The sequence below is a fragment of the Hemitrygon akajei genome, chromosome 5 (assembly GCF_048418815.1).
Source record: "Hemitrygon akajei chromosome 5, sHemAka1.3, whole genome shotgun sequence".
Lineage (NCBI taxonomy): Eukaryota > Metazoa > Chordata > Chondrichthyes > Myliobatiformes > Dasyatidae > Hemitrygon > Hemitrygon akajei.
In genome coordinates, this window is record NC_133128.1 from 81047860 (window position 1) to 81072681 (window position 24822).

Below are 24822 nucleotides of genomic sequence, written 5' to 3' on the forward strand. Positions count from 1 at the left end.
ACAATATACAATCTATCTGCAACATGCAGCCATCACAGTCCTAAGCAATATGGTGCACTTGTTCTTTGTAATGGCTTTCTGCTTACTCCTTGTGTATGTTTTGGTATTTCACTGAGAGGAACACAAAGTAAGAATTCTTATCCTTATGAATACTTTCACTTTAAGGCCCAAGTCTAGTGTTTTTATTTAAAGAAAATATTTTCCAGAAGATAAGAGTATTCATTTCTTTTATGCATTTTCCCCCTCATATGCTGAAAGCTTAATTCCCTCTTAATTCCCATGGTCTGTGACCATGATTGTTCTTGGCAAATTCTTCTACAGAAGTGGGTTTGCCATTGCGTTCTTCTGCGCAGTGTCCCCAGCATTATCAATACTCTTCACAGATTGTCTGCCTGGCGTCAGTGGTTGTATAATCAGGACTTTTCATATTTACCGGCTGCTCATATGACTATCCATCACCTGCTTCCATGGCTTCATGAGCCCCTGATCCAGTGGAAAAGGTGGGGGGGGGGGGGGGGGCGCTGCAGTCTAGGCAGGTGCTACACCTTAACGAAGGGTGGCCTGAAAGCTAGTGGAGGGAAGGAGTGTCTTATGCCTCCTTTGGTAGTGACATAACTCTGCCCTGCCACCCAATAGTATTCTTACCTTATAAAATCGATCAGAAGTTCAAGAATTTTTAATTGATAAAACAATGTGTGTGTGTGTATATATATATATTTTTTTTCCAGATATATGGGATTACAGTGACCTGAAAATTACATCTTGCACGATTAGGAGAATTTTGTTTTATTAATTCCCTGCTCCTCTCACTTTACCTTCCTTCATGTTTTGTTCCAGTACACACGAACGTTTTGTTCCATGATGTTTACTTGGATGTGGTTGCAATTCATGTCAAAGATTAGGTAATTATCCTTTTACTTTGACTTGTTCTGCACTGATTGGTTCTTCTGGAACTTGTGCTGTGCTGAGCAAATTATAGACATGCACAGAGCCTTATAAAGGAAACATCGACTGATTATGTCAAAGTGCAAAATGAAAACTTGTGTTCTGCTGCATCAAACAACTCATGAAAACACTTCTGAAGTTTTAAACATTTTCTGAAGTTTCAGAGTGAAAGAGGTTTTGTTTAAGTGTTGCAAGATGGAGTACAGTGTATTTTCCACAGGAAAGTAGTAGTTGTTTACCACAGGAAAGCACACACCCAGTCAAGCACATACAGAGACAGTTTTCCAACCCTAGGACAGGCTTCCAGGCCTCCAGCAAACTTGTGTACTCGCAGGCAATGCACCTCTGACTTCCCCAGTGGACTCTCAGATTTGTAGATCCAGGAGTTCGACCATTGGACTTCAACATCCCCACCATCCAGTTGCAATTTGGTATCTACCCAGGACTAGCCAGTGATGGGACCCCAAACTCCAAGCCTTGAACTCCAGACTGGCTGACTCATTACTTATGGGGGCTCTGGCCCTTGTGCCCGCTGCCCACCTGGACATTTGACCCTGGGACCCACTCAGCTGAGGGGACTCACTGACCTGGTGGGACAGTGGCCTTCATCCTCACTGGTTCTCATCTAGCCTCGGATGTTCTTCATCACACATCCACATCCCTGGCCTTCATGCGCAGACTGGAGGCCTAGATTCTAGATGTCCTTTGTCACACTTCCACGTCATTAGCTTTTGAACATGGAGTGGAAAGCTAGACTTCATTCGTCACACATCCACATCCCTGGCCTTTGAGCATGGAGTGGTGGCCTAGATTCTGGATGTCCTTTGTCACATGTCCATCTCACTGGCTTTTGAATGCAGAGTGTAAAGTGGAGGCCTACACTCCTCCTGATCCCTCTCAGTGTTGCTTTGCCCCATCTCTGTCCATCTCTCAAGTAAATACAGATACAAACATCCACTTATGATTTTCCCCTATCTCTTCTAGCTCCACACCATAGATTACCACTGATCTTCCAGAGGATCAATTTTGCCCCTGCCCCTTGCTATCCTTTTGCTTTTAATGTATCTGTAATGTGTCTTGGGGTTCTCCATCACCTTGTCTGCTAGGGCAACCTCATCTTCTTTTAGTCCTCCTGATTTACTTCTTAAGTGAACTTTGGCATTTCTTATGCTCCATAAGCACCTCAATTTCTCCTGCCTATACCTGCTATGCGCCTCTTTCTTTTTCTTAATCTGGGCCTCGATATCTTTCAAAAACCAAGGTTCCCTAAACCTGTTATCCCTACCTTTTATTCTGATAGGAGCATACAAATTCTGTACTCTCAAAATTCCACTTTTGAAGGCCTCCCACTCACCAAGTACACCTTTGCCAGAAAACATCACTCCACACTTGCCAGATCATTGCTGATGCAGTTAAAACTGGCCTTTCTCCAATTTAGTATCTCAATCCAAGGACCAGGCCTATCCTCTTCCAAAATTACTTTAAAACTAATGGCATTATGATCACTGGATACAGAGTGTTCTCCTACACAAACTTCTGTCACCTGCCCTGTTTCGTTCCCTAATAGGAGATCCAGTATCTTATACTCTCTAGTTGAGACTTCTATGTACTGACTAAGGAAACTTTCCTGAACACATATGACAAACTCTTTCCCACAGAGCCCTTTTACAGTACAGGAGTCCCAAATAATATGTGTAAAGTCAAACTCACCTATCACAACCTTACGTTTCTTGTAATAGTCTGCAATCTCTCCACAAATTTTCTCCTCTAATATCCCTTTAACATGGTCATACCTTTCTCATTCATCAGTTCTACCCATAAAGCCTCACTAGACAAGCTCTCCAGTCTGTCCTGACTGAGCACTGCATTAACATTTTCTCTGATAAGTAATTCCACCCCTTCCCCTTTAATCTCTCTTGCTCTATCACTATAAACAATGGAGCTGTGAAACCTTGAGCTGCCAGTCCTGCTCCTCCTGCAACCAAGTGTCACTAGTGGCTACAATATCATAATTCCATGTGTTGATCCATGTCCAGTGCTCATCCTCCTTCCTACAGTACTTCTTGCATTGAAATACACGTAGCTCAGAACATTAGTCCACCATGCTCAACCATTTGGTTCCTGACATCTTTCCCCACATCCACTCCACTATCACGCTGGTTCCCATCCCCTGCAACTCTAGTTTAATTTTGTTCCTTCTTCAACTGACAGAATACCCAGTAAGAGTAGCTTAGTTCCATTTGTCACACATACGTCAAAACATCAAAGCATACAGTGAAACGTGTCATTTATGTAGACAACCAGTGCAGTCTGAGAATGTATTGGGGGCAGCCCACAGCTGCTGCCATGCTTCTGGCCCTAACATAGCATGTCCACAATTTACTAACCCTAGCCTGTGCATCTTTGGAATGTGGGAGGAAACCGGAGCACCTAGAGGAAATCTAAGCAGTCATGGGGAGAACATACCTACAGTCAGCAGTGGGAACAAGCAGCGAGCAGAAAGGGATGTACAGCCATAGGAGATCTCAATATTTAGCACCAGAATGTACAAAATTTGCTGCTCTCGAATATAAAGACAATGCCATTTGCCACATCATAACTGAACTCACAGAACCAATATTTCTCTGGTCTCTGAACATTAGGAGAAAGCAGGACTTTTGGCATAATTAGGCAATCGCAAGCCGAAAGGACCATGAATAAATGTTCCAGAATGTGACTCGTACATAATGGCACTCAGATTTTAGGAGTCAGCACAGTTACTTTTTATTCCCAAATAGTTTTTTTTTTAAATTGCATTTAATTTCCTGGGTATCCGTGGCGAGATGTAAATTCACTTTCTCTGGATTACTATTTCAGTAATATATTCACCAAATGATCAATCCCAGGTTTTATGGATTAGTTTAAGATATGTTAGAATCATGGCCTTCAAGGAGGCTCTTTGGCTCAAGGTTTTTGTGTTTGCTGTTTGGCAGAAGCATGTGATTTAATCCACAAAACCTGCAGTCTCATGTATTAGATTAAATAAACTTAATAAATCTCATCTGCATTGTCTCCAACACGTCATCCTTTCCACAGAATTCTGCCCAGAATTGAAGATGGCAGTCCACATGACAGCTAGCCAATGTTTTGTAGCAGTGTAACAAAGAGGTCCAGCATTTATACTCTGTATCAACAATGCCCCAGGAACTCAGCAGGTCAGGCAGCATCTGTGGAAGTGAATAAACAGCCGTCATTGTGGCCCAAGAGTCTCAGCCCAAAACGTTGACTGCTTATTCATTTCCATAGATGCTGCCTGACCTGCTGAGTTCCTCTGGCATTTTGTGTGTCTTGCTCTGGATTTTCAACATCTACAGAATCACTTGTGATTATTATTTATTCTTTGCACTTCTTTATAATAAAGCTAAAAATTCCATGTTTTATTTTAGCCACTTCCTCTACTTACCTATCCACCCTTAAAGATTTGTGTGTGCACCACACTCCTCCAGATATCTGCTCCTGCATGCTTTTTAAATTACTATCCGCTAATTGAAATTTGTTTACGTGCACTCAGCTGAAGTATATTACTACACATTCTTTATGTCCCATTTTGCCAATCTATCCATTCTGAGGATTGTTGCTATTCTTCCATTTTGCTTTCTATATTGAAGACCTGATCATTCAGGTGCAGTGGATTCCTGTTAAATGGGCAAATTATGTATCTGTCCCAATTAGCCAACATTTCTTGGAAATAGTTAAAGCGTGTAAAAAAGACAATTTACTGTATAGCTGAATAACAAATTATTTACAGGTGTCCCACGCTTTATGAATGTTCGCTTTACGCCACTGCACTTTTACAAAAGACCTACATTAGTAACCTGTTTTCGCATTGCAAAGAGGATTTTCACTTTTACGAAAATTTTTCCCATATAAATTAATGGTTCTTCGCTTTATGCCATTTCAGCTTAAGAGAGGTTTCATAGGAACGCACTACCTTTGTAAAGGGGGGGGGGGGACACACCTGTATTTAAATGATACCAATACTAATACAGTATTATAAAACTGTGGCTTATAATAGTTATCAATGTAAGAATTCATCCAGTGTACCTGCTGTGTTCTTTTGATTGACTGTAAATGAACAAAATTAGCGCAGACACCTAATGCAGATAATGGACTTCCTCCATACAACACTGTTGATGACTGCATCCTCCAAATCTTCATTTAATTGAAATATTCAAGATGATTGTCAATACCTTAAAATTATTTGTAGCTCCTAACTTGAAATAGTAAAATTGTTTCATTTTCACTCCTGGTCATTTCTGGCATCTTCAAGCCTGAATGCTTAAAACTGCAATGAGCAAAACTGTCCAAATTGTCTTACTGTTTATTTCTTGTCAAAAATCAATGACAAAAATCGCTGCCTTTTGAACAGAGATACACTGATGTTATTTAAAATCTGTTTGCTCTAAACATGGTGGTGTTAAATGACTGACACTAGTTACAAACTTTGGCAACCATCACTTCTCCCAATTAAGCAGCATGGTGTCCCAAATAAATAAAACAAATCCTAGCTATTTTCTCAATTAGATTTTGTTCTTTAAGAGTTGTCCCAAATAAGTGTCTGCCCAGGTTAACGAATGGCCCAATTAACTGGAATCCATTGAATATCTAAATGATCAATTGATATGGTATTAACTGTGTGGGAAGAATATCCACTTGTCTTTACCAACTGTCCACCACCCCAAGGAGAAATTTGTATTTATGTTGATCCTTTCCTTAATTTTTGACAATGTCTAGAAGTGCTACTTTGTTATATATCTTTTGGATGCCCATACAAGAATTAGCCAAGTTACGTGCAAGAATGTGAGAAAAGGAAGCAGGAGGAAGCCTCCAAGCTTTCTCTGCCAGTAATATGATCATGGTTGATCTGCTCTAGGCCACAACTCCTCTTGTGTATCTGTCCCTCACAACCTTCCTCAAGCTTTCAACTATTCATCTCTCTCCACCTTAAATATATTTAATGATCTGTCTTCTACCACTCTTGGGGTCGGAGAATCCCACAGAGTCACTGCCCTCTGAGAAGTCAAATTTCTATGCACAATTCCCAACATTTTCCTTACTTCTACTCTTTTAAAACTATGGTTCTTATGAGAGCCAGCAAGTCAATTTTGACAAAAGGTTGCGAATCTTCTTGGCCTTGGTTGTCAGTTCCAAGGGGCAATCAGCTAGCTAAATCCTAGATTTAGCAAGCCACAGAAAGACCTGAATTTCCCAGAAGATGCTTCTGACTTCCCACACTGTTGCAGGACAATGCATGGCACATCCCAGTATTGTGGAAATCCCTAAGATTGTCCTGAAGAATCTCCCTGCCCTTCCCAGAACAGTTTAGTCCTGGTGCTAAATCAGAAACACCTTAATATAGTGGGGATTCTTAACTACAGAAAAGGGAAAAATGTTTTCCACCATTATGGAGGTCAGTCTCCAGCCAACTTCATTTCCTAAAAATGGCTGAGAGCACTAGATACAACAGAGCATGGGACAAGACAAATTCTTAGTTGTGGTATTGAAGATAAACATTACAGATCCAGCAGTGCTTTGAGCTAAATTGTTCCGGTAAAGTTATAGCACTGGCATTTACTTGACAAGGTAAAAAGTTGCCCTGGTGTGCCATATTCACAAAAAATGTAATAAATCCATTCCAGCTGATTACCCACCCAAGCAACCTACTCTCAATCAACAGCAGAGTGACGGAAAGTATTATTGAAGATGATAGCAAGCAGAGTTGGCCATGTGCGGTGATCAGTTCTCCAGGCTTGTGCCCTGAGGTTATGTCTCCAGCACTGGTGTGATAACCTTTCACACCTTTTGTTTTCATTTTTACATTTCTGTATTGATCAGAGGCATTTGGAATTGATATGACTGATATCAAAATCAGGTTTATTATCACCGGCATGTGACATGAAATTTGTTAACTTAGCAGCGACGGTTCAATGCAATGCATAATCTAGCAAAGAGAGAAGAAAATAAATACAATAAAACATAATAAATAAACAAGTAAATCAATTACGTATATTGAATAGATTATTAAAAAATGTGCAAAAACAGAAATGCTGTGTATTTAAAAAAGTGAGGTAATGTCCAAAGCTTCAAAGTCCATTTAGGAATCAGATGGCAGAGGGGAAGAAGCTGGTCCTGAATCGCTGAATGTGTGTCTTCAGGCTTCTGTTTCTCCTTCCTGATGGTGACAGTGAGAAAAGGGCATGCCCTGGGTGCTGGAGGTCTTTAATAATGGATGCTGCCTTTCTGAGACACCGCTCTCTAACGATGTCGTGGGTACTTTGTAGGCAAGTGCCCAAGATGGAGCTGACTAGATTTACAACCTTCTGTAGCTCTTTTCGGTCCTGTGCAGTAGCCCCTCCATACCAGACAGTGATGCAGCCTGTCAGAATGCTCTCCATGGTAAAACTATAGAAGTTTTTGAGTGTATTTGTTGACATGCCAAATTGTTGTCTTGCCTTCTTTATGACTACATCGATATGTTGGGACCAGGTTAAATCCTCAGAGATCCTGAAGCTACTCACTCCCTCCACTTCTGATCCCTCTATGAGGATTTGTATGTGTTCCTTCATGTTACCCTTCCTGAAGTCCACAATCAGCTCTTTCAGCTTACTGACATTGAGTGCCAGGTTGATGCTGTGACACCACTCCACTAGCTGGCATATCTCACTCCTGTACGCCTTCTCATCACCATCTGAGATTCTACCAACAATGGTAGTATCGTCAGCAAATTTGTAGATGGTATTTGAGCTATACCTAGCCACACAGTCATGTGTATACAGAGAGTAGAGCAGTGGGCTAAGCACACACCCTGAGGTGTGCCAGTGTTGATCGTCAGCGAAGAAGATACGTAATCACCAATCCACACAGACTGTGGTCTTCTGGTTAGGAAGTTGAGGATCCAATTACAGAGGGAGGCACCAGGTTCTGCAACTTCTCAATCAGGATTGTGGGAATGATGGTATTAAATGCTGAGCTATAGTCGATGAACAGCATCCTGATGTAGGTCTTTGTGTCGTCTAGGTGGTCTAAAGCCGTGTGAAGAGCCATGGAGGTTGCTTCTGCCATTGACCTATTGTGACGATAGGCAAATTGCAATGGGTCCAGGTCCTTGCTGAGGCAGGAGTTCAGTCTAGTCATGACCAACCTCTCAAAGCATTTCATCACTAAAGAAAAAAAAATAAATTCATTTATAAGCATGTCAAGCTATTAAAGGAAAATGAACAGTTAACTGGCTGGTCATCTTAATGATAAAACACGTGAGATGCATCAGCTGTAGCTGAGGAGCCAGAGTTGAAGAGAACCTGTCCATTGGTCTCTAAGTTACAAGCATCCCTGGACTCACCACTGAGTAGGAGGGGTGGTGGTAATAGTAGAATTGCTGGCGGTAGGAGGGGAGATGTTAGTAGGTCAATAGTTTTGCCTGGTAGTGCAGAGGCACAGAAAGCTGGATCAGACTGACACATGCACCTTGGATGTTTCAATTTCTGCTTTCTGCTTAATCGACTGGAATGTCCTGACGTGTTTATGTAACAACATCAGTTTTGTTCAGTTTTCCTGTTAGTTCCTAAACATGACAATCCCAAAATGAGTAAGTGGTGCACTGGTGATTAAAGCATCTATTTTTAAAACATTTTAAAAGCCCTAGTTTCGCAGTCATTCATTGATTCTGGTTTAGTTACTCTTCTATAGATTTGTTGAGTATGCCTGAAAGAAAATGAATCTCAGGGTTGTATATGGTGACTTTGATCATAAAATTTACTTTGAATTTTGAAAACTTTGTTTTCTGCCATTTCCCAGTAGGTTTTAACCCATTTAACTTGTTAAGGGTTTTGCTTTGTATTTTAAAGCAAACACTAATAAACTGATTTTAGATAAAAGTGAGAGCTCTTTGGTGAGTATATATTTCCCAACCTTTACTTGTCATGTTATATATATTTCATTTATTAATCGTTATATGAAACATTTCCTTTCTGTTCCTTGACAAATGAATGCTTGTCCAGTGATGTGAATACGAAGAAGGGATGTGTAATTATATGTTCCTTATGTGCAGTGTTTCATTATGAATTCAGATCACTCAGTTTGTAAATAATTTGCATGGTTTCTCAGGTTCCCCCGGAGCTACAGAATGAGGTGCTGATGAGCTTGCTAGAGACAGATCCAGATGTTGTTGACTACTTGCTGCGAAGGAAAGCTTCACAGTCATCGTGAGTATCTTGCCATTGCAAGTGAACTCCCACTCGAGGCTAATAATTTCCTTCTGTCTTATCCGTGCTAAGCATTAGTAAGCTAGACAAGAGAATGCATGATCAAGGGTGCAGTGGTCAACCTAGTGCTGTTAAGTAATAACAGCCTGTACTAAAAATGTGGGTGTAAAAATTCTTCTGTCTAGTATCTTGCTAGCAAATTTACTGTCACTGGGAGCAAGATTGAGGCCCTAAGGGCAAGATTGCTCTATCGGAGGGAAATGAGGGATTGCGGTGTTCTGTGTCTAACGGAGACATGGCTCACTCAAGACATGCTGGCCATGGCGGTCCTGCCCGAGGAGTTCTCCATCTACCAGATGAATTGCTCCGCAGAACATGCAGGAAGGTAAGAGGTGAGAGTGTGCGTCATGATAAACTCTTGGTGGTGCTCTGACATAGCGGTCTTGTCGTACTCTTGTTCCCCCAAGCTGGAACATCTAATGATTGAGTGCTGTCTGTTCTACTTACTAAGAGAGTTCTTCATGATCCTAACCACAGTTTACGTACTGCCAAACACCAATGTTAAGCAAGCACTCGAGGTATTGAGTACCATGATTAGCAAACAAGGAACAGTCTACCCAACAACGTTCAAATCATTGTCAGGGACTTCAGTCAGGCTTGTTTGAAGAAACCTCTGCCCAGTTATCATCAGTAAATCACCTGCAGCATCAGGGGACCCAATACATTCAACCACCATTATACTACGATTAGGAATGCCTACCGTTTGATCCCTAGAAGACATTTCAGGAAATCTGATCATCTGGTTGTCCTACTACCTCCATAGAGGCAGAGGCTGAAGAGCAAATCTCCAGAAGTTAGAAAATGAGATAGTACATTGTGAAAGTAGTTGTGGGGACTGAATACTTTTTCAAGGCACTGTATTGCACTCTGGTTACTTGCCTGGGCTGTTCTATCAGCACATCCCAATCCTGTCAACTCTGCAATCAACAGGGACCAGGGTAGTAGTAGTGTGGAAACACCACCACGTGCAGAACCCCTAAGGTTGTACTCCACCCTGACCTGGAAATGTATCCAGGTCCTGCATTATAATTCAATCAAAACCTGTAACTCGGCACATAACAGCATTGTGGAAGTAACTTCAACAGAGGGGCTACTATGAGCAACATCATAAAACTTCAGTGTCATCCTAAAGAGGGCAGGAGGGGCCTAGGTATTAAGTTTCTTTTGTACTGGAGGAAAATACCAGCCTGGATTATTTGCTTAAACAGAACTGAACTCCCAAACTCCTGACTGTGGGCAACCACTGAATCATGGTTAATAACTTGATTTACTGTCTAATTAAACACTTTAAAACTCTGAGCATCCACTATCCAAATACCCACAAATCTCACTGGGTGATATTTTCTGACCAGGACTATCAAAGTCTTGAGAGTATCAGCTTATGGGAATTTTATTGGAGTCTGTTTTGAACTCTTTGTAGTGAGCTGTGTGCATTTTAATAATCAGCTGTGATTATCTTTAACAGGAGTCCGGATCTGACAAGAGCAGAGGTCTCCTATACTTTGGGAGGAAGACATTCATCGACTGACTCCAATAAGATGTCAAGTGGGGAAGTCTCACCTTATGACAATAATTCTCCAGTACTCACAGACAGGCTGTCAGTACAAAAGGCAGACGATCTCAGCCCTGGTTCCGACAAGCTTTATAAAGTTCCTGAACAATATGCTTTAGTTGGACACTTGAAATCCAAATCTAGGGACAGCTCTCCAGTCTCGTGGCCCGAGAAAGGTAAGGTTTATACGATATATGCAGTTTTCACTCTTTAAAACTCTGCAATAATTATGACTTCAGAGACTGTAACAAAATTCTATGGTTTGTCTTGGAATTTAGTACGATGTTGGCTTCTTACACTTTGTCACGGCATTGAATTGCAACTTGTATAACTTTTGCACTGATTCATTGTCTTGAGCAATATCCAGTCCATCAGAACAAGACTAAAAAACTATTTGCAGTCATATGCACATAGTTAGTGGTTAGTTCTGACAACAGAACATTCACAATTATTAACATGGAAACCGAGTAGTTAATAATTTCAGCCAAGTAAGGATCAAATTGAACCCAGGATGATGTTTAATGGCACAAAAGTTGTAATGAAAACCTGAGATCAGCCTACTAAAATGCCATTGTTGTGACCAGTGTAATGCTGACAAGTCCATTCTTAATGAAGATTATGACAATGTGCTCCTTTGCATTGAGAGGGCAAATTTGGAAGATGACATTCAAATGCCACAGCATCCCATGAAGTCAGATAGTTTAATTGTCCCATGCTTTCAATAGCCACTCCCATTCAAACATAACTGGCCATGTGCTTGCTACCAATACACTGGCTGCTTAAAATGAGGCATTCATTATGTTACAGGCTGATAGGGGAATATGGGAATCTGAGGTTATGAATGGGAAAAGCAAGTAATGGGTTTAGTCCCTAATTGTTTTGCTTAGTGTAGCATCTCTGTCGCTGGTGTTCACCATCATATCTTTGTAGACGAGATGATGGGACAATGGGGGTGCATAATTAGATCCTCAGCAATCCATATCTGTCTTTACATTGATTCAGCTTTAACGTTTCAATATCAAATTCAAAGACTTTAGGGAACTTGCATTCCTAGTTCATGCTATAAGTGGCCAGTTTACCCATCCATAATATCTACTCAGTTTTATTTCTCTCTCCACAGATACTGCCTGGTCTGCTGGTCTTTTCCAACAGTCTTCCCTTGGTTTCAGTTCCCTGCAAATGCTCTGATCTGCTTTTATCTTTCTGTCAGTCTATCCTCATTAAATTGTTAATAGTGCCCTCACACTGTTCTCTGACCTACCTCTTCCTACATACTTTTGGCAACTTAAAACTTCTCCGGTTCTGATTAACAGAGTGAAACTGCAACAGTAATTCTATTTCTCTTTCCACAGATGCTGCCTTGCCTGAGCATTTCCAGAATTTTATATTTTTATTTCTCTAACAGCAATGGTATTCTATCACTACAGTGACTTGGTTCAATGGAAATATTATATAGTTCCTGTTTCAATTCACATAGAACATTACACCACAGTACAGGCCCTTTGGCCCATAATGTTCTGCCAACCCTTTAGCCTACTCTCAGATCAATCTAGCCCTTCATTCCTATATAATTCTCTGTTTTTCTATCATCCATGTGCTTTTCTAAGTGTTTCTTAAATGCCCCTGATGTATCTGCCTCTATCACTACCTTAGCAAGGCCTTCCAGTCACCTTAAAGTTATTGCGCCTGGTATTAACCATTTCTGCCTTGGAAAAAAGTCTCTGTCTATCTACCCTTATTATGACTCTTATCATCCTGTACACCTCCATTAAGTCAACTCTCATCCTCCTTCATTCCAAAGAAAACATCCTTAGCTCACTCAACCTATCTTTATAAGACATGCCCTCTAGTCTAGGCAGCATCCTGGTAAATCTCAGTACCCTTTCTAAAGCTTCCACATCCTTCCCATCATGTGGCAACCAGAATGGAGCATAATATTTTAAGTGTGGTCTAACCAGGGTGTTATAAAGCTGTAACATTGCCATAGACCGTAAGGTATAGGAACAGAATTAGGCCATTCAGCCCATCGAGCCCGCTCTGCCATTTTATCATGGCTGATCCAATTTTCCTCTCAACTCCAATCTTCCATCTTCTGCCTGTATCCCTTCACGCACTGAGCAATCAAGAATCTATCAACCTCTGTCTTAAATATACATAAATACTTGGCCTTTACAGCTACCTGTGACAAAAAATTCCACAAATTCACCACTCTCTGGCTGGAGAAATTTGTCCTCATCTCCATTCTATAAAAGGATGTCCCACTATTCTGATGCTACATCCTCTGGTCTTAGACTCTTCCACCATAGGAAGCAACTTCTCCATATCCATTCTGTTAAGGTCTTTTTCAGCTTTCGATAGGTTTCTATGAGGTCAACCCTCATCCTTCTGAATCCAAGTAAACACAGGCCCAGAGCCATCAAACACTCTTCATATGACAAACGATTTAATTCTGGAATCACTATTGTGAACCTCCTTTGAACCCTCTCCAATACCAGCACATCCTTTCTAAGATAACGGGTCTAAAACTGCTCTCAGTACTCCAAGTGAGTCCTCACCAGTGCTTTATAAAATCTCAACATTGCATCCTTGCTTTAATATTCTAGTCCTCTTGAAATGAATGCTAACATTGCATTTGCCTTTCTCACCACAGACTCAACCTGCAAATTAACCTTTAGGGAATCCTGCACAAAGGCTCCCAAATCCCTTTGCATCTCAGTTTTTTTGTATTTTCTTTCCTTTTAGAAAATAGTCAACACTTTCATTTCTTCTACCAAAGTGCATGACTGTACACTTCCCAACATTGTATCTCATCTGCCATTTCTTTGCCCATTCTCCTAATCTTGTCTAATTCCTTCTGTAGCCTCTCTACTTCCTCAAAACTACCTACCACTCCACCTATCTTCACATCATCTTAAAATTTTGCAACAAAGCCTTCAATTCCATCATCCAAATCATTGACACCTAATGTAAAAAAAAAGACCCTTGTGGAACATCACAAGCCACTGGCAGCCAACGAGAAAAGGATCCCTTTATTCCCACTCTTTGCTTCCTGCTAATCAGCCACTGCTTTATCCATGCTAGAATCTTTCCTGTAATACCATGGGTTCGTACCTTGTTAAGCAGCCTCATGTGTGGCACCTTGTCAAAGAACTTCCGAAAGTCCAAGTACACAACATTAACCGATTCTCCTTTGTTTCTCGTGCTTGTTATGTCTTTAAAGAATTCCAACAGATTAGTCAGGCAAGATTTTCCCTTGAGGAAACAATGCTGACTACGGTCTATTTTATCATGTGCCTCCAAGTACTCTGACATCTCATCCTTGATAATCGACTCCAACGTCTTCCCAGCCACTGAGGTCAGACTAACTGGCCTATAGTTTCCTTTCTTCTGCCTCTGTCCCTTCTTAGAGTGCAGTGACATTTGCAATTTTCCAGTCTTCCAGAACTATTTTAGAATCTATTGATTGTTGAAAGCTCATTACTAATATCTATACAATCTCTTCAGCCGCCTCTTTTGGAACCCTGGGGTGTACACAATCTGGTCCTACCTTCAGGCCTTTCAGTTTCCCGAGACCCTTCTCTCTAGCTGTGGTAACTTCATACACTTCATAACCCCGACACCTGGAACTGCCAACATTCCGCTAGTGTCTTCCATTGTGAAGACTGATGGAAAATACTTGAATTTGTCCGCTATTTCATTGTCCCCCATTACTACCTCTCCAGCATCATTTTCCAGTGGTCAGATATCCACTCTTGCCTCTATTTTACATTTTATGTATCTGAAGAAACTTTTGGTATCCTCTTTAATATCATTGGCTAGTTTACTTCTGTATTACGTCTTTACCGTAATTACATTTATAGTTGCCTTCTGTTGACTTTTAAAAGCTTCTCAATCTTCTATCATTCCACTAATTTTTGCTTTATTATATTCCCCTCTTTGGCTTTTATGTTGGCTTGGACTTCTTTGTTTGCCATGGCTGTGTTATCTGCCTTTAGAATACTGCTTCCTCTTTGTGATGCATATATCCTGTGCCTTCCGAATTGCTTCCAGAAATTCCTGCCTTTGCTGCTCTGCTGTCATCCCTGCCAGTGTTCTTTTCCAATCAATTCAGGCCAACTCCTCTCTCATGCCTCTGTAATTCCCTTTACTCCCCTGTTAATACAGATACATGTGACTCTCATGGTGAATTTGGTCATATTGTGATCACTTTCCCCTAAGGATTCTTTTACCTTAAGCTCTCTGATCAATTCTGGTTCATTGCATAACACCCAATCCAGAATAGCTGATCCCCTTGTGGTCTCAACCACAAGCTGCTCTAAAAAGCCATTGTGGGCATTCTGGAAACTCCCCCTCCTGGAATGCAGCATAAACCTGATTTTCCCAATCTACCTGCATATTGAAATCCCCCGTGACTATTGTAACATTGCCCTTTTGACATGCATTTTCTATCTCCTGTTGTAATTTGTAGACCATATTCTTACTACTGTTTGGGGTCTGTATACAATTCCCATCAGGGTCTTTTTACCCTTGCAGTTTCTTAGCTCCATCCACAATGATTCAAACCTTCCAACCTTATGTCACCTCTTTTTGATGATTTGATTTCATTTTTTACCAACAGAGCAACATCTGTTTTTCTGCCTGTCCTTTAGATACAATGTGTATCCTTACACATTCAGCTCCCAGCTATCTTCTTTCAGCCATGGTACAGTGATACCTACAACATCATTCTGCCAATCTGGAACTGTGCTATGTTCATCTACCCTGTTCCGTATACTGCACACATTCAAATATAACACCTTCAGTCCTGTATTCACCCTTTTCGATTTGGTCCACCTTTTACATTGCAGCTCATCCTGTTGACTAATTTTGCCCGATCAACAGCCTCTCCTCACTACACATTGCCTCTGATTGTAAACCAGCTACTTCATCTTCAGAACTATCATCAGCCTTTCCTACAATACTTCTTGCATTGAAATATCGGCAGCTCAGGACATTAGTCGCACCATGCTCAACCTTTCAATTTCTAACTTTGTCTGAGGTCTTACCAACATCTGTCTCCAAAATATCTCCACTAACTGTTCCAGTGATCTGCTTCCTATCCCCCTGCAACTCTAGTTTAACATCCCCCAGTCCAGGTGCAAATTGTCCCTTCTGTTCAGGTCCACCTTCCCCGGAAGAGAACTCAATGATCCAAAAATCTTATGGCCTCCCTCCTACACCAACTCCTTAGCCACGTACTAAGTTCCTTAGCCATGTACCTCCCTAGTTCTGGCCTCACTAGCACACTAGCGGATCACTCATCCTACCCACGTCATTGGTACCTACATGGACCACGACTTCTGGCTGTTCACTTAAGAATGCTAAGGACTCGATCCAATGTATCCTGGACCCTGGCACCCAGGAGGCAACATACCATCTGGGAATCTCCTTCTCACCCACAGAACCTCTTGTCCATTCTCCTAACTATCGAATCCCCTATCACCACAGCGTGACTCTCCTCTCCTCTTCCCTTCTGAGTCACTGAGTGCCAGAGGCCCAGCCACTCTGATTTTCCTCATTTAGATCATCCCCTGACAGTATCGCAAGAGGTATACCTGTTGTTTAGGCGGATGGCCACAGGGGTACTCTGCACTCCCCTTTTCCTCTTCCTGACTGTCACCCAGTTTCCTGTGCCCTGCACCTTGCGTGTAACAACCTCTCTATATGTCCCATCTATCACCCCCTCAGCTTTCTGAATGATCTGGAGTTCATCCATTTCTAGCTCCAACTCCTTAAGGTGGTTTGTTAGAGGCTGTGCTGGATGCACTTCTCTCACTTGTAGTCATCAGGGGCACTGGAGGTCTCCCTGCCTTCCCACATCCCACAAGAGGAGCATTCTACTATCCTGCCTGGCACTTCTACTGTCCTACCTGAGCAGATATAAAAAAGGAAGGGAAAATAACAGCTTTGCTTTTCTTTTCTCTGACTGAAGCCTCAAAGCGCTAAAGGCTCAAGATCACCACTCTGACTCTGTCCACTCAGACGATGGCCGCTGCCCTTGCCCCTGCCTTCCTTTAGTTTACTCTTACTAATCAATTCCAAACACCAATAGGTCGCTGGTCAAAGCTCTTTTTGCTGTAGTGACCGGCTGCTGCCTTTTGTACTCGGGCAGTGGACCTGATGGAGGACCCCTCCTCCCAAAACTTCCACTGTCCAGATTGGCTGCTGGTTAAAGCCCTTTTCACCTCGCGGCTCTTGAACTCAATCCCCAGACTAATGACAGCCAACAAATCATGTGACCTCTTAGCAACCCTATCAACGTGCGCAGCACTTTTGAGGGACGTGGACCTCAAATCTATTAGTTTTTCGAGGAGGTTACAAGGAAAGTGGATGAAGGGAAGGCAGTGGATATTGTCTACATGGACTTTAGTAAGACCTTTGACAAGGTCCGGCATGGGAGGTTAGTTAGGAAGATTCAGTCGCTAGGTGTACATGGAGAGGTAGTAAATTGGATAAGACATTGGCTCGAGGTTGAAAGAGTGTAGAGAAGGTTTACAAGGATGTTGCCGGGCCTTGAGAAACTGAGTTACAGTGAAAGGTTGAATAGGTTAGGATTTTATTCCCTGGAACGTAGAAGGATGAGGAGAGATTTGATAGAGGTATATAAAATTATGATGAGTATAGATAGAGTGAATGCAAGCAGGCTTTTTCCACTGAGGTTAGGGGAGAAAAAAAACCCAGAGGATATGGGTTAAGGGTGAAGGTAGAAATGTTTAAAGGGAACATTGGGGGGGGGGGCTTCTTCACACAGAGAGTGGTGGGAGTGTGGAATAAGCTGCCAGATGAAGTGGTAAATGTGGGCTCACTTTTAAAATTTAAGAAAAACTTGGACAGGTACATGGATGAGAGGTGTATGGAGGGATATGGCCCTGGTGCAGGTCAGTGGGACAAGGCAGAAAAATGGTTCAGCACAGCCAAGAAGGGCCAAAAGGCCTGTTTCTGGGCTGTAATGTTCTACGGTCCTATGTCTCTGTCCTTCCACACTGCTAAGAACCATGCTTTTATATTCAACCTTGCAAAATCAATCACTTAACTCTTTTCCAGGTTGAATTCCACCTGCTATGTTCCAGCCCAGCTCTACATCCTGTTAATATCCTGTTGCAATCTACATCTTTCTAACATCAACATGTTCAAGAATTTCAGCCTATTTTATAGTGTCCTTACAATCATCGCAGCCCCTTTCACTGGTGTATTCATTTCACACCTCACCTACCTCCTCTGACTCCAGGATATGTTTCCTCTACTTCTGTGATCGACCCTACACTCACTCTGGCCATCCTACTGTTCTTCACATACAGCATGTGTCAGATGCATTAGGGTTTTTCGTAATCCTACTTGCCAAGGCCTTCTCATGGCTTACCCTGGTGTTCCATTTTCAATTCTACAGCTCCTTCCTGTCTACTTTGTAACTTTTTAGAATCCTGCCTGATCCCTGCTTCCTAAACCTTAAGCAAACTTTTTTCTTCTTCTTGACTAGTCCTTTGTCAACCATGGTACCTTCACCTTACCATCATATCCCTGCCTCAATGGGCAAAGCTATCCAGAACCCCATGCCAGTGCTCCCTAAACAACCTGCACATTTCCCCGAGTACATCTTATCGCAGTTTTTGCTCCCCAGTTCCTGCCCAATAGCATTATAATTTATCCTGCTCCTATCCCTCTCCAGGGCTATAGTAATGGTCAGGGACCTCTCCAACTGACAGATCTGACACTTGACCTATTAAGGTCAAATCTGAATCAATGGCAACCAGACTGAAAAACATATTAAATAGTAAATTAATCAGGCAAACTAAAATGAGAAAAATAATTGTAATTGCTGTTCTCAGCTATTGGAAATAGGACCATTGGATAGCTCTTTCATAAGCGCGTGTTGGAGAAAATATTTCCTTTACTATACAATTTAACAGTTGAACACACACGACTCTGCAGACGGGTCAAAAATAAATTGACGGGGGAATGTAGAAGGTGAGGCAGAGGTATGGCAGACACTTCTGTGTGTGGCCTGAAACATCAACCATCCCTCTGCATCTATGGATGCTGCCTGACCTGCTGAGATGTTTTTTGACTTTATTCTATGATTCTCCATCTTCTGACAAGATTATTAGGGCCCTAGGTTAAATTTGGAATTGACGTGCAGAGCTGTGGCACTGTGGATCATAGATGGGCTGTGTTCCTCTCTCGGAGTTGAGAGTTGGGCCATTTTTCACTTTGCAGTAACTTTTTATTTTAATACTGAAAGTTTAAGTAACAACAATTTTGCATGCCATTTGAAAGAAACCATAATGTCTTGTATGGTTTTCTAGACTTGCAACAGTTTATGTTCCGCACTAGCTGTTAGGTATGAGCTAATTGTAAAACCATGCACAACTAGCTTGGCAGCACTTATTGTGTACCTCAGTGGAGAGAAAAACAATCCAAACGTTTCTGCATGTACTGAATAATCGTCCCACAGAGGCCACAAACAATTAAATTTGTGCTGAGGCAGCTTGGATGACATTTTTGAATCTTACAAACTGGACTTCAATATAATATTTTACTTATGTGTGCATGTTGTTTTTCTTAATTGGGCTCCGCCCATCTCCTGCTACAGTTGGAAACAACAGACCCTCCAGTGATGAGTGCCAATGTTTTTCCCCATGGCCTGATTTCCTCATGCCAGCCCAGCTCAGCAGTAGGATTCCTGCCTTGGAGTCATGTTCCTTCTAAAGGCCCAGCCTGAGAATGTAATGCCTACCTCCCCCAGTCAATATTGCTAAAGCGTGGTTGTAAGGTCTTGCAGTGTGCAAACTGGCTTCAATATTTTCTATATTACAATATTGACTACACTTTGGAAGTACTTCAGTTACAGAGATAGTGGACACTGGTCAGCATAATCCTCCTATTTATTTTTATCTGGCCTGACCAATGCTCCAGATACCTCAAGTATTATACAGGAGAAGATGTTTGCCCCAGTCTTGCATAAAGACAGACCCATACTCATCAGTACCACACGCAGTTAGGCCTGCATCCATCTACTCCTTCTCTATCCAAGTATTTGCCCAAATGCCTTTTAAATATTGTAATTGTATCTGCCTCTCAGTCACCTCCAGTCACCAACACCCTTTGTCGAAAAACCTACCCCACAGATCACCTGTAAATTTCTCCCCTCTCACTTTAATCCTGTGTACTCTCAACCTAGACTCCCTTGCCCTGGGAGAAACCGTCTGGCTATCTACCCTATCTAAGCACTCATAATTTTTTTAAGTATCCAAAGGGTCACCCCTCAGCCTCCTGTAGTCCAGTGAGAATATGCTAAATCTATCTAATCTCACTTTATAACTACAGTCATCCATTCCTGTTCTTTGCTGTTGATTCCGTGCTGCCACATGTCATGACCAAATCTGTCATTGTGCACCCCCATTCTCCTCTTACCTATTTAGCTCCTGTGGCCTGAGGTTGTAAGGCAGCTTGTTCTGCGGAGGAGAGGAAAGGGTATGGATGAGTTTTGCTGATTCTGGGTGGATGACAGTGCTGACTGCAAGATGTGAGTGCAAGAGTTGTAAAAGGTCTAAATAAGCGAGAGTGAGATGAGGCTCGTGAACTACAGGCTTAGACCTGGATGTTGTTCTCAGATGAGTGACACAGGGCTTTAGGCTATGGAGGCAGATGTTGAGATTGAAAATGTGTCTCTTAATCTTTAATCTCTTCCTTTGTTAATAGCCTTCTTACCAATGAAATATTCTTCCCATTGACTGTCAAAATCCTTTGAAATTCTGAACATTAAGCTTGCCTATTAGGATTATGAGCCTGGCTTCTGTAGTTTGTCCATATAATTGAAGGGTATTAGCATATTTTTATCACTATTCATGAATGAAGCAAGTATAACTCCATTGTATTAAACTTAAGACATAAGTATTACTGAATTTGCCAGATGTAACTTCCCCTTACATTTCTTAGGTTACATTGACTTTGGAAAGTTGACGCCTTATTCTTTCTTTTCATCCCTTAGGCTTATATGGCAATATTTACCGAAACAGCCCGTTGCAGCAAAGACAGTGTTCTCTTTCCCAGGGAAACCTCTTAGTGGACTGGCCTGTGCCTCAGGCCTCTTCCACATTGTCTCTAGACAACACAAAGCTGCCCGTCCGAAGAACTCACACAACTGCAGGGGCACCCGAGTACAGGGCTCACCCTCCCGTGAGTCGTGTCTGCAGTAGTCCACAAGTGGCAGGAAGTAAGAAAAACATTCAGCTGAGCCTGGAATCACTGTGTCTCAGACGTGACCAACGCTCCACGGCAAGTGCGGAGGAAATTTTTCACAGAACCTCGGACACCTCTTTCTTACACAAGAAGCCGTGGCTAACCTGCTTCAAGCACGGGGACATCAATCGTAACGAGAGGCGGCCCCCTCCGCCCTACCCCATTGTACTGAGGCAAACCTTGTCCAGTAACTCTGTTACACATCAAGAACAAGCTTTGTCAAGGCATCATAAGACTCAGCCAAGCTCAGCTCCGGCAGGAGAGCTGGAGGCGATGGTACCCAAACCATCGGCAGCCGAGCCCCGCGAGCAGGACTTGGTTCCCCCCGACAGCGAGAATGAAGCGTGGTCCAAACAGTCAGACAATAAGAACAACTTAACAGAGCCTGACTGGGTGGAATGGCAAAGGGAGCGATGGCAAATCTGGGAGCTCCTGTCAACGGACAATGCAGATTCTCTTCCTGAAACTCTAGTATGATAGCTTGAGCTGCTGGAATGCAGGCCTTGTTTAGATGTCATGTCATAATTTTTTAAAATCTAAATTTATCCTATCATGTACACAAAACATATTTTTATATTTGTGTGATATTTTTACTTTTTACTTTTCAGGTGTAAAACTACACAGTCTTTAATATTCATGTAAAAGCCAGTGTGTCTCTCAGCACTTAAAACACAAGCATAGGACAATGCATTTGAATGTTGCTGTAGCATAAACTATACATGAAATATATAAATATCTATTCAGTGATTTATTTTCCAATGATTTGTATTTATATGTACATGTTTGGACCATTGTATGTCTTGAGAGGTTATGTTCAGAACCACATTCAGTGGGAGGGGATTGGAGCAGGAGATTATCGCCTGGACGTCCCTTATTTCATGCACTTATCATGTTGCTAATAGCCAGAAGTAACAGAAAAGTGTCCCTGTTGTCTACCAACTTAATGTAACTCCCTGCTGGTTAGCTTCTTCCAACTAGCAGGCAGTTACAGGAAATTCTTGTCAATTGACTAAATGAATTAGCCATTGCATTATCTAGTTTTGACAATTGTCAATTTTCTTTTGAGGATACCATTTATTTTTTAGCTCACATGTAGCCCTCAAATACCAACCAGTGCTCCCTTCAGCCATGTAGTATTTTATTGGTGCTAAACCTACGTAGCACATCTTCAAGTAATTTCCATTCCCTTCTCCGTAAGGAAATGTTCCCCACTTAATAGAGATGGTCGTATTTTCAGTTTGTGATTATTGAAGGGTTAGTGAAAGACAATCCAACTCCAGCTCCAATGAAATGGAAATATTTTTGCCTGGCAGGAATTGAGAGATTATATATTTTAAATATGGGAAAATGATAAGTATTTTTTCATGTATTCAAATGAGGGATTTGCATACAATGTACCTTTTAAAACCAGACTAAGTTACAAATTCATGCAATATCATGTGTTTTATTTTCAGAAAAAATGTTTATTTTATAATATCGTATTTTATCTAGTTCAAAAACTGGGCGAGCACGAGGGGTAAATGAATAGATTACGTAGAGACAGTTGTGATGTATCATCTTACATTGTCTTAAACAGATCTATAGTCATCTACAGTGCCATTGAATTAAAAAAAGAACATTTAAAAGCAAGATTGATTCCTGAGTATTTCTGAATTGTAAGGACCACTGCGGATTATTGGGATTGAATTGGCTTTATTTCTTACACCCTTCACATACATGAGGAGTAAAAATCTTTATGTTACGTCTCTGTCTGAATGTGAAATTATAGTAATTTATAATAAATAGTATGTACAATAGGACAGTCAATATAGCTCAGAAATACAATTGTATTGGTGTGAATCAATCAGTCTCCTGGAGCCTGTTGGTCCTGGCTTTTATGTTGCGGTACCGTTTCCTGAATAGTAGCCGCTGCAACAGTTTGTGGTTGGGGTGACCCAAGTCCCCAGTGATCCTTTGGGCCCTTTTTACACACCTGTCTCTGTAAATGTCTTGAACAGAGGGAAGTTCATATCTACAGATCGCTGGACTGTCCGCACCACTCTCTGCAAGTCCTGCGATTAAGGGAGGTACAGTTCCCATACCAGGCAGTGATGCAGCCAGTCAGGATGCTCTCAATTGTGCCCCTGTAGAAAGTTCTTAGGATTTGAGGACTCATGCCAAACTTTTTCAACCATCTGAGGTGAAAGAGGCGCTGTTGTGCTTTTTTCACCACACAGCTGGTGTGTACAGACGACGTGAGATCCTCGGTGATGTGGATGCCGAGGAATTTAAACTGTTCTCCCTCTCAACCCCAGATCCATTGATGTCAATAAGGGCCAACCTGTAGTCCACAACCAGCTCTTTTATTTTTGCAACATTGAGGGCGAGATTGTTTTCTTGACACAGGCTTCTTCTCTGTAGGCTGCCTCGTTATTATTTGAAATAAGGCCAATCAATGTGCTATTGTCAGCAAATTTAATTAGGTTGGAGCTGTGGGTGGTGACACAGTCATGGGTATACAGAGAGTAAAGGAGGGGGCTTAGGACACAGCTCTGAGGGGCTCCTGTGTCGGGGGTCAGAGTTGAGTGATGTTAACGATGGTTTTACTGCAATCAGTTAATGAAACGTGAACAGCCTGTTTAAGACCCTGTCCATTTTTATTATCAATGCTACTTCATTGTTTATTTTTCTAAGATATTTCATGTTGAACAGGCCCTTCAATTTGTGGCTGAAATAACGTGCATGAATGATATTGTGTACTGGAGGAGGCATGAGTCAATATGATGAGGGTAGGTGGTTGACTAATGGTATGATTTTGGTTCTGTGTTCTCCTTTGTCATCCGGATTTGGGCAAAGTGGGACATAGGATCCTCATTGATGGCTTCATCTGTATGAGAAACTACCTTTACCTAAACAAGTGCAGCTCTCAGGTCTACAGTGGTGCTTGCTTGTCATTTACCTTCTGTCCTCTGTTCTCTTCCCCATTTATTATTTCATATTTACACCAACAACGCCATGGTCCATCAACCCTCTCAGTCCCATGACTAACTTAGCAGTCTGGCAGGGAATTATGATTGATTAATCATCATTTCCTACCACTTTTAACATTAGAAGCACTGATATTATAAATTTTAATGAAACATTGATATTATAAGTTACCGTGGCAGCACTTCAGTGTAACGATTAACGGCACACTTCACAGCCTCTGCGATCAGTGATCGGAGTTCGGTATCCTGCCACAGTCTGTAAGGAGTTTGTACCTTCTCTGTGTGACCACATGGATTTCCTCCAGGAGCCCATCTCCAGTTCCCTTCCACGTTCCAAAGGCACACGGGTTAGGGTAGTAAGCTGGTGCTGGAAGTGTGGTGACAATTGCAGGCTGCCCCCCCAGCACATCCTCAGACTGTGTTGGTCTTTGATGCAAATGATGCATTTCACTCTATGTTTGGATGTTTCGATATACACAAGACAAATAAATAAAGTTCATCTTTAACCCCTACTATTAGCCCTCGTTCCCCTATCGGTCACTCCATCCACATTTCTTGTAGATTCATTGGGATGAGAAACAACCAGTTTTCCCTCACATTCAGCCTGCTGTACGTTGTGAAACTCTGGAATTTAGAGTCATAAAGAAGTATGGTACAGAAACAGGCCCTTCAGCACATCTAGTCCATGCCGAACCATTGAAGTTGCCTAATCCCATTGACCTGCTCCAGGATGATAGCCCTCCACAAGCTCAAACTGAGCTTCAAGCCCCACCTCCCATCC

The 24822-nt window shown here is 41.8% G+C and overlaps 1 protein-coding gene across 8 annotated transcripts in view; it reads left to right on the forward strand.

Moving 5' to 3' along the window:
• LOC140727912 (rho GTPase-activating protein 6) overlaps window positions 1-22696 on the forward strand; it is a 533233-nt gene extending 510537 nt beyond the window's left edge. For all 8 annotated transcript variants that reach the window (XM_073045873.1, XM_073045876.1, XM_073045880.1 and 5 more), the window contains exons 10-12: window positions 9088-9185; window positions 10711-10973; window positions 20825-22696. In XM_073045873.1, the coding sequence (XP_072901974.1) occupies window positions 9088-9185; window positions 10711-10973; window positions 20825-21552 (1089 nt within the window). In that variant the 3' untranslated portion in view covers window positions 21553-22696. The remainder of the gene's footprint in view (window positions 1-9087; window positions 9186-10710; window positions 10974-20824) is intronic.
• Window positions 22697-24822: the final 2126 nt, after the last annotated feature.